The 11106-nt window shown below is 42.9% G+C and overlaps 1 protein-coding gene across 1 annotated transcript in view; it reads left to right on the top strand.

The window, feature by feature from the left end:
- LOC120032581 (growth factor receptor-bound protein 2-like) overlaps window positions 1-11106 on the top strand; it is a 32307-nt gene extending 21201 nt beyond the window's left edge. Inside the window, exons 3-6 of the mRNA XM_038978724.1 lie at window positions 500-597; window positions 4734-4856; window positions 5923-6091; window positions 7645-11106. Of these exons, the coding sequence (XP_038834652.1) occupies window positions 500-597; window positions 4734-4856; window positions 5923-6091; window positions 7645-7830 (576 nt within the window). The 3' untranslated portion in view covers window positions 7831-11106. The remainder of the gene's footprint in view (window positions 1-499; window positions 598-4733; window positions 4857-5922; window positions 6092-7644) is intronic.

An 11106-nucleotide genomic window follows, 5' to 3' on the forward strand; every position in this document is an offset into this window, starting at 1 on the left:
TGTTGAGTGTGATAAACCCAGCAGCGTTGCAATTCTTGACACGCTCAATCCGGTGCACCTGGCACCTACTACCATACCCTGTTCAGTTGCACTTTTGTCTTACACAATTCATGTCTTAAGGCTTAAAAATCCTTCTTTAACCTGTCTCCTCCCCTTCATTTACACTGCTTTTGAAATGGATTTAACAAGTGACATCAATCAGGGGTCATAGACTGACCAGGTGAATCCAGCTGAAAGCTATCATGGAAAGAGCAGTTCCTAATGTTTTGTTCACTCAGTGTATGTACATGGCAATACATGAATATAGAGGATCTGCATGATATTTCCTTAAATATTTGTTGTTAGCTCATCCAATGGTTTCCACACCATTATGTTGGCTTTCATGTACCCACTCTGTCAGTGGGTTTTTATAGTGTGGTCTTAATGTTTGTCACGACCATGCTTATAACCATTTGTGACTCTTTAACCCAGCTCTCTTCCCTCTGTTTTGTGTCTTCAGGTTTTGAATGAAGAATGCGACCAGAACTGGTACAAGGCAGAGCTGAATGGGAAGGAAGGCTTCATCCCCAAGAACTACATCGAAATGAAGGGACACCCGTAAGTATGAGCCAGCCTTCGAAAACTTGAGAGCCAAAATGGCAGGGTTCACCTCCCTCAAATTACTTCATGTTTAACCTGGAGCTCAAAATGGGGGTATCAAACGTGAGGTTCTAATGTTGGCTCCAGTACTAGTTTGTCAAATGTGTTTTTTCCAAAGGGCATTTATTTGTGCTAAATATCAGAAGAAAGGTAACTTTATAGACATTTTTACTTCTCTAGTTCCCATGGTTAGAACCATTCAGAAGACACTGGAACCAGAGTCTAGCGAACTCCTGTGGCTAGGATAAATGCTCCTCTGGTCTGAAGATAAGGGGGATAAAGGTCTCCTCGTGTTGCTGCTGTGGTCTGGAAGCTAGCCTGGAAGCGACCCTGCTTTCTAGATCTGATTTGTGGGTTATAGGCCTCTGAGTTCCATGTGGTCGCAGGGTTGTCGGTTTGGCAACTCAGAATCCCTCATGTGGCGTCGTCAGTCCTGATTCCAGAGTCTGTTTCTGCTGCGTCAGACCTATTAGGTTTTCCCCCACAATCGCCCTCTGGCCCAATATAGCCTCTGCAGATCTTTCTACATACCCTCTACTTAACATACAGTGCATTGGGAAAGTATTCAGACTCCTTGACTTTTTCCACATTTTGTTACATTACAGCCTTATTCTAAAATTGCTTAAATCGTTTTTTTTCACTCACTCAATCTACACACAATACCCCATAATGAAAAACAAAAATCGTTTTTTAGAAATTTTGGCAAATGTATAGAGAAAAAAAAATCTATCATAAGTATTCAGACCTTTTACTCAGTACTTTGTTGAAGCACCTTTTTGGCAGCGATTACAGCCTCGAGTCTTCTTGGGTATGACACTATAAGCTTGGCACACCTGTATTTTGGGAGTTTCTTCCATTCTTCTCAGCAGATCCTCTCAAGCTCGGTCAGGTTGGATGGGGAGTGTCGCTGCACAGCTGATTGATGGAGTGCTGCAGAGATGGTTGTCCTTCTGGAAGGTTCTCCCATCTCCACAGAGGAATTCTAGAGCTCTGTCAGAGTGACCATCGGATTCTTGGTCACCTCCCTGACCAAGGCCCTTCTCCCCCAATTGCTCAGTTTGGCTGGATGGCCAGCTCTAGGAAGAGTCTTGGTGGTTCCAAACTTCTTCCATTTAAGAATAACGGAGGCCACTGTGTTGTTGGGGACCTTTAATGCTGCAGACATTTTTTGGTACCCTTCCCAAGATCTGTGCCTCGACACAATCCTGTCTCTGAGCTTTACGGACAATTCCTTTGACTTCATGGCTTGGTTTTTGCTCTGACATGCACTGTCAACTTATATAGACAGGTGTGCCTTTTCAAAATCATGTCCAATCAATTTAATTTACCACAGGTGGACTCTAATCATGTTGTAGAAACATCTCCAAGGATGATCAATGGATACAGGATGCACCTGAGCTCAATTTTGAGTCTCACAGCAAAGGGTCTTTATACTTATGTAAATAAGGTATTTCTGTTTTTTATTTTTAATACATTTGCAAAAACAAATGTTTACTATTTTCGGTTTGTCATTATGGGGTAATGTGTGTAGATTGATGAGGAAAAAATATAATTTAATCAATTTTAGAATAAGGCTGCAATGTAACAAAATGTGGAAAAGGTGAATGGGTCTGAATACTTTCCGAATGCACTGTAGACCCTATTGTTTCAATATGGGGCACTGTTTTTAACATGCTATATTTTGTAAAGAATATGACTTCAGCTGAGCAACAGGGCTTTTGTGTAACTGTCAGATAGGAGATGGATTGTACTGTAACTGTCCTACATTTGCCCTTTCTACATAAACTTAAAGGTCACTAAATGGATCCTATTCTGAGGTATCCACTAAATAGAGATGGATTGTACTTTATATTCTACAGACACACACAGTAGCAAAGAGGGGCTTTGTCCTGTATAGTTGTCAGCTGTGTGAGAACGCCTTCCCCACCACCGCCACCTGCTCTCAGGGCTGTGAGGGCTCTCACACCGCAACCAATCAGATACAGAGAGCCCTATTATAGCAGTCAGGAAGAGACTGTCCATTAGCTTTAAGGATCCTATGACTGATTGGTCAGCTGGGCCTAAATACAGGAGGGAGAGGAGCAGCTGGTGGAGGAGGGTCCAGGATAGCAGGCAGATGGTGGGGCTGGATATGAAAAAAAACAGTACTCACTTCACTATTGGGCTGGCCTTGGCCTGGTTACATCCACCATGGTTGCTGTTACCATGCTGGAAAGGATCATGTGAGGAGAAGATAGCCAAGTCACAACAGTATGGTTTGATTCAGCTCGATAGTGTGTAAAGGGCTTTGACTCCCTTATGGAAGCCTGGTAGCCGTGGATGTCAGTGTGACCACATCAAAGAGCAGCACTCCACCGCAAAGCAGGAAGGACCAGGATAATAGGAGGATATCCACATTATCTCTCTACACACAGTGTTACTGTTACCTCAGGGTGTTACCTCAGGGAGATCAGAGCACTGGATGAGGGGGTTGGAGTTCTGTCATCCCTAAGCTTGTTTGCGTGTGAACACCAGGCACAAAGAATAGCATTGCTAAATGCTACATTTAACATTTACATTTAAGTCATTTAGCAGACGCTCTTATCCAGAGCGACTTACAAATTGGAAAGTTCATACATATTCATCCTGGTCCCCCCGTGGGAATTGAACCCTGGTCCCCCCGTGGGAATTGAACCCACAACCCTGGCGTTGCAAGCGCCATGCTCTACCAACTGAGCCACACGGGACCAAGCTAAAGGCTTGTGGGTTGAAACCAATGGCCCAGAGGTCAATGTGTGTGTACACATGTAATGGACTGAACTTGTTCTACTCGTATCTGTCATCTTTACCCAGCAGGCAAAATTAGCCGGTGGGTATGTGACTATCGGCTTGTGACACTGTTTGAGGACTCTGCCCTGATGATGATACTGTATGTGAAACCTGGCTGGATTATCATTCCCTCATGAGGAATAGCTGGTGTTGATCAGGTCCTCTGGCTTTGTCATGTTGTCTGAGCTCACAAACGAACAAGCTAAGCGGCTTAGCGCTAGCACTCACCTGCACTGACATGATCTACTGCTGTGGCTATTGGCTAAGCAGAGGGTATGCTATCGCTAAAATAAGCTACAGTATATGGTAAGGCTAAGCTATATGGCTAAATTAAGCTATATAGATAAAGCTCAGGGTGTGTATGCTTTCACTGGAGATAGGCACACATTGTGTGTTGCAACACCTTTGTTGGCACATTGTGACATAACACCTTTATCTAGACAGTAAAATTCCACACCTGACGAATCACAGAAGGAAAGGGAGGTCCCACACACCATCACACACTACCCCCATGCGCAAACACGCACACACACACAGTGACACACACACTCTGTATGGAGTATCCGTGGGGGTTGGTGACTGACCGCTGGTATTGGGCACCAGTCAGAGCCAGAGGAGTAGGTAGCAGGTGCGGTTGGCATGGCAGCACACAGAGTTGTCATTGTCTCGGCCCAAGGCTCCACCAGTTTTTTTTTTTTTTTATCAGACCAGGAACCTCCCTGTAATTACAACCTACTAGGACAAATGCAAAAAGACCAAATTAAATGGCCCACCGGTGCTCACTTACTGCATTGATTTCATTCTATTTGGCATGCACAATAGATGTGATATTCTGATTTTGACATCATTGTTTAGTAGTGTTATTGGTCGCTATGCACTTCACTCACTCCTCCCCCACAGACACAACAACCACTACAACTGTCAATAACAGGGGTCAGGTTTGAGGTCAAGCTCTGCTTAAGGCCATGTTTCCATGACATTGAGTCACGCCTATGACCCTACGCTTTGAGGTTACTCAAAAGGGTAGCTAGTTAGCGTTGACCGTCACAACCACACCACAATCAAATTCTGATAAGTGCTGCTTTTCCTACAAATGAAGAAGGGAAAAACCACCCAGCTTGGTAGGGCTGGTTGAAACAATGTCATTTCAACCAGTTTTGCCAGCACTATTTTTTCTTCTTCTTAATTTACAGTAAAACAGCACTTGTCACTGTTATTTACAACTTGTTTTTATATCATTTTTAATGAGTTATTAAAGTGTTTTGTTCTGATTTGTTGTGTCCCAGGTGGTTCTATGGTAAGATCCCCCGGGCGAAGGCAGAGGAGATGCTGAACAAACAGAGACACGATGGGGCCTTCCTCATCCGAGAGTCAGAGAGCGCGCCGGGAGACTTCTCCCTCTCTGTCAAGTATGTCACACGCACGCACACTCAGTTTTATTTAATTTCAGTTCAATCATTGTATAACTCATCGCCCGATCATATCCGTTTTCCCTTTTTTGTTACTTTAAAAAATTCACTGTTCTCCAATATCAGTCCTTCGTTTATTTTATTTTTCTTACTCTGCTAAGTGCTTTCTTTCTCAAGCACAGCTCCCATCTTGGTTTGCAAGGGTGGCGTCTAGCCAGCTTGACCTGGGAAGTGCTGACTGTTCTAAGTCAGTGACTGGCCACCCTGTTCCCGCTCTAGTCTTTATGTAAAGTCGCTGTGCAGATCTACAGATCCATATCAAGTTAATTGGCTGTGTCATCTCTGACTCACCTGGGGCTAACCAACAGTTATCTGCTACTAAAGCACTTTGGTCTCTGTCAGATAGCTCCGGTGTGGGCGCTGCTGCCTGTTATCAAAGCTTTGCAAGCTGGCACTTTCCCTAGTCCCAGGCTGTGTCTGCAGTAAGTAAGTGTGTGTGTGTGTGTGTGTGTGTGAGAAATGGAACCTTATTCCCTTTGTCCAGGCCAAAAGTTGTACACTGTATAGAGAATAGGGTGCCATTGTGGACACAGACTCCAGTTCAGCACTTACAGTAGGTGATAGAATATTATTCTTGTCGCTACTGCTACGTTTGCACTGTCCTAGTATCACAGCTGTGTACCAAACAACTGTCCCTGTCTAATGCAATCTAATGAAGTATATCTTCTGTGGCAAAATCCCAAACTCATGGTATCACACGGGGAGAAGGAAACTGGGCCATCTGGGCTTAAATCATTCATGAAAGCACTGACACAGATGGTTATGAAACGATTGCCCACGTGATGTAGACTTAACAGTGTTTTGACTGCTGTTCTCAGATGGTTACCACGGTAAATGTCATCACTCACTTTCTGTTTTATTCTATACTTATCTCCCCCTTCTCTTCCTCCTCCGCCACAGGTTTGGTCATCACAGATCTGAAATGGTCGGACTGATGGAAGTAGTAGGATGGTCACCTTGTTTAAACTTAACCAATCACTTCTAGATCTATGCTACCTCTCCCCAGGTTTGGTAATGACGTGCAGCACTTCAAAGTCCTGCGTGACGGGGCTGGGAAGTACTTCCTGTGGGTGGTCAAGTTCAACTCTCTCAACTCCCTGGTGGACTACCACCGTTCCACTTCTGTGTCCCGCAACCAGCCCATCTTCCTCAGGGACATCGAGCAGGTCCCACAGGTGAAGAGGGACACACACACAGGGACACACACACAGGGGACCCTCATCGATCATATCCGTTTTCCCTTTTTTATTACTTTCGAAAAGCCGCTTTACTCCTAAATCACTCCTCCCTTTACCTTATCAGTAACCACAAATGTTCTGTTTATTCTGTCCTTATCTCCCTCTTCTGCTTCTTCATCTTTTTCCTCTTCTACTTCTTCTCATCCTCGTCCTTCTCCCCAATACACACACACAAATACATGTACGTACACACACGTACAGCGCCTTCAGAAAGTACTCACACCCGTTGACTTATTCCACATTTTGTTGTTAGAGCCTGAATTTAAAAGTGTATTACATTTTTAAAAATCCTCACCCTTCTACACACAATACCCCATCTTGACAAAGCGAAAACATGTTTTTAGAAATGTTTGCAAATGTGTTCAAAATGAAGTGCAGAAATATCTCATTTACATAGGTATTCACACCCCTGAGTCAATACTTTGTAGAAGCACTTTTGGCAGCGATTACAGCTGTGAGTCTTTCTGGGTAAGTCTCTAAAAAGCTTTCCACACCTGGATTGTGCAACATTTGCCAATTATTATTTTAAAAATTCTTCAAGATCTTGGTGGTGGTTGGTCATTGCTAGACAACCATTTTCAGGTTTTGTCATAGATTTTCAAGTAGATTTAAGTAAAAACTTTATTGGCCAATCTTCCAATAGATACCCTTTGCGAGGCATAGGAAAACCTCTCCGGTCTTGGTGGTTGAATCTGGGTTTGAAATTCACTACTTGACTGAGGGACCTAGTCCTAAAACAAAACACTATTATTGCACCCAGAGTGAGTACATGTGACTTGTTAAGCAAATGTTTACTCCTGGACTTTTTTAGGCTTGCCATAACAGAGGTTGAATACTTATTGACTCGAGACATTTTAGCTTTTCATTTTTTTAATTAATTTGTAAAAATGTCCAAAAACACAATTCCACTTTAACAGTATGGGGTATTGTGTGGACAAAAAATCCTCTAAATTCAATGTATTTTAAATTCAGGCTGTAACACAATGTGGAAAAAGTCAAGGGATGTGAATACTTTCTGAAGGTAATGTATGTACACACAGCGCTGCAAATCATACGGAATACCAGGGAAATCCTCATCTCTGACAATCGTTTAATGAGATTGCATCACGTAATCTAAGCAATCATGCAAAAACACAGCTTAGCCGATTACCAGTGAACTACAGTTCACTAAGCAATTTTGCAGACAAATAGCTTAATTCACTATGGTGTCCATGTTGGTTATGAGACAAATATACAAGTAGAAGTACAATCCAATTGGTAGTTGGAAAACAGGGTCATGTTCATTAGGCACCAAACAGAAGAAAACTGACTTTAACAGAGGGTCTACTACACAGACCAATATGAAACACTAATTTCCTATTCCATTGCAAAGCGTTTTAAAACATGTTGCGTGCCCTAATGAACATGATCCAGGACTGTGTCTTGGCTAACCTGCCCGACTTCCCTCATCACGTATTCTAACCCATGTGTTTCTCCTCTCGTCTCTCCAGCATTCGACGTACGTGCAGGCGCTGTTTGACTTTGACCCTCAGGAGGACGGCGAGCTGGGCTTCCGACGCGGCGACTTCATCCAGGTCCTGGACAACTCCGATCCCAACTGGTGGAAAGGCGCTTGCCACGGCCAGACGGGCATGTTCCCGCGCAACTACGTCACGCCAGTCAACCAAAGCATGTGATCATGTCACATCCGTCAACCAAAACATTTGACTGGCTAAATGAATAATGACATGGCCCCCCTCGTCCCCCATTGGCACATTTACACCCCCTCAGAACTTTGAGGGACACTTCAGAAACACACACCTAAATGAGGAATGGGAAGTGGAGCAAAATCCCTGCAAAGACAGAGCGAGAGGCAGATTTCATTACTCAGACTCTACAGTTGACTCTGTGGATTCTTTGATGCAATGAGGGAGACACACGGAACAGAGAAGCATTGCAAAGGAACCTAAGTTGACGTAAAAAAAACAAACAAGGGATCCGGCTATAGCTCGACTCCGGCTACGGCCTCCCTTCTTATACGTTCTTTGTTTTCTTTCTTTATGCATGACATCACCATTCTATGTTTCAGTCTATTAGACAAAGACAATGAAGAAGATGTCAGAGACCAAAGACTCTAGTCTAGTGTGTTATTCATATCAACCCAGCTTTGGGCTCTCAGAAGGACCATGGACTGGAGAGAAAATCTATTGTTATCGATGTGTATGTATATCTATAAATATTTGTAGTTTGAGCCTGTTTTAGTGTGTTTTTTTCCCCATTAATTTACTTGATTTCTTCCCTATTTGTAGGCCTACATCGTTTTCTAGGATCATATTCATTTGGTACCAAATGGAAGGAAACAGATCCAAACAGGGAGGAACTACCTGAACTGAATAAGAAACACTCATTTTAGTTTTTCGTAGCAAAACGTTTTGAAACTGTGCACTAATTAATATGACCCAGATCATGCACAGAGTCTCTGAGACAAGAAGCTAAATGGTTTTCATGTGATTGGGAGTTATTCAATATAGGAATAATATTTAAGATGGAAATCTAATTTGGAGAAGGATTTCTACTTTGTTCTGGTATGAAAGCGGAAGCGCGGCTATCAGCTGGAACAATTTATGTCCTTTTTTTACCCGTTTAGACATGTAGGCGCTTTCTGCATTTGTAAATGTAGCCATCTTTCTCAATAAAATCAGAGACAATGGTATAGAGTTTTATGTCCACCCGCAATCAATAGACTTAATTGATGATGGGGCTGATTCAATATGACCTAAATGTAGCTAAATTGGGTTGTATGGGTTCTTTATGGAGATTGCTAGTGGTTGACTGGGTTGAAACGGCAGTATCCTTATAATCATTAGTTCTATGAAAGAAGGTATTGAATAGTGTACAGATGAGCGTGCTACACTCACTGATTTCACCCTGTGTTTGTGGAAGTTGGGTAGTGCCTTTTCCATCTCTGGTGTTTGTCTCTCCAGGTTGACCAATGAGCGCTTTTTAAGCAGCAGATCGCAGAGATATGGTGACCAATACATTGTCTCCATTCTCCACACATGCCGGCCATTGGTTAGGGGATACCTTATGGAAACCCCAGTCTGAATCTCTAAACCCATCTCAGCTTCGCAGTCTCTTGTCTCACTTTCAAGTATGATAATACGATGAAAGAGAAACATAATGCTTTGTGCCAGAGGGTATTGTTATGTAGTGTTTCCCTTGAGAAATTACTAAATGGTTTGATGTAAATGTGCAGTGTGGTTCTATGTTTTCAACAGAATGACATGCATATGACAAAGTCTTGTTTTGTCTGATTATGGGACGTATCAAAAGGGCTTTTGGAATTCTATGAGATTAGATGCGAACACATTATCTGCCGTTTTGGTTGTGTTTAAAGGGGGACATTTTTGACAGCGGGCGAAAAGAAGTCACAGAAAAGGTAGCTTAGCATTTCCTGAAAGAGGGGACATAAAGTGCTTGATCTGGGCAACATCTTCAGTATTTATCCTTCAGTCAGTGTCTGCTTGTGGGGGAGGCAGAATGGAATCCTCCATCTTGATAAAAAGATTAAAGGACCAATGATGCTGACAAACTGACTCGATCAGGATGACAAGCGCAACGGGTGGGTCATTTACCTATTGCTGTCCACAACTCTCTACTTTGGACCTTTTGAGAATCTTGAAGAGGACCTCAAATGCAAGGAATTCCATATTATCTCTCCTTCACTCTGCTTGTTATTCCCTATCTACACTCTTTGATTTGAAAAAGATACTCGAATATGCTTTATGGCTTCTTGAAGTAAAATGGCTGAAATACACAGAGGCAGGTCTGGAGGGAATATGCAGGGAGTGGACCATGCAAGTTTCCAATGTTATTTCTAGCCTGCAATGAACTGCAATGAGCCATTCCAATGAACTGATACTCCGATTGACTTGCAGGTGTTTGAGAATGCAAGGGCACGAGAAACCTTGCTTACGTGGTTTCTCAATGAACTGTAGCCTGGCTGTGTCACCTTGCTGTTGTTTCAAGCCGTCCTCCCCCCATTCAAAGTTCAGTATGTCACACTATGTAAAAAAATAAATAAACAAGTGACGTGTGTGTGTATTTTCTGTACGAGACAAGTATTTACTTCTTCAGGTGTGTCTGTATTCTCAGCCAATCATATGACATGTATGACCCTGAAGTTTTCCTGACCATCTGATCTGGAGTATTTCCAAGTCATGTCACGTGTTCAGGGGAAATTCCTGGCCCTAGACCTTATGCGATTGCAAGGGTCAATGTTTCTACAGGTTTTAGAGTTGAGACGGGTACCCTATTGGTTGACTCTTGGCCTGGTTGAACCAGATTGAACGCTGCATTCAGTCTGTTCTACCAGGCTAGTTGACGCTACCAGACGGTGGATTTCGCTGCTCTCAAGGGGCCTGATAAATAGGACCCAGTCCAAAACGTTGATGTCTAATTACGCTGTTTCTAGGTTCCCTTGCACTCTCCCGTGGTCAATATTTCACTCTCCTCGGTCAGTCAGTCATTCATTACAGTGCGAAGGTCGCCGGCAAGTGTACCATTCATTAAGCCTAGTTAGATAAGACACAACGCTGCACTCAGCACTCACTATTGTTTCACTTCGGGGACAATAGTCTCCAGTCTGCTACCAGTATCATTCTATGGTTTATTTCCTCGTTCACTCAATTGCAGCCGTCTGACTCGCGTTATTCCAGAGTGGTATCATAGTGGTTGACACCTAAGACGATGTGATTGTTTACATTATGCTGGGAAGTCTTTGTATGCATGTCTCTGACATGGTTGCTTTTATGTCATTTCATGATGTGCACGTATTAAAAACATATTTTTATTTTTTTACATTTCCGTTTTCAAACTGGAAGATGATGACGATGTCCCCTGATGTCTCACAGCATTTGATTTCCTTTGAACGTAGATAGACGACAACAGAATAATAAAACGATCACTATGAA

Source organism: Salvelinus namaycush, chromosome 39, assembly GCF_016432855.1.
Source record: "Salvelinus namaycush isolate Seneca chromosome 39, SaNama_1.0, whole genome shotgun sequence".
Taxonomy (NCBI): domain Eukaryota; kingdom Metazoa; phylum Chordata; class Actinopteri; order Salmoniformes; family Salmonidae; genus Salvelinus; species Salvelinus namaycush.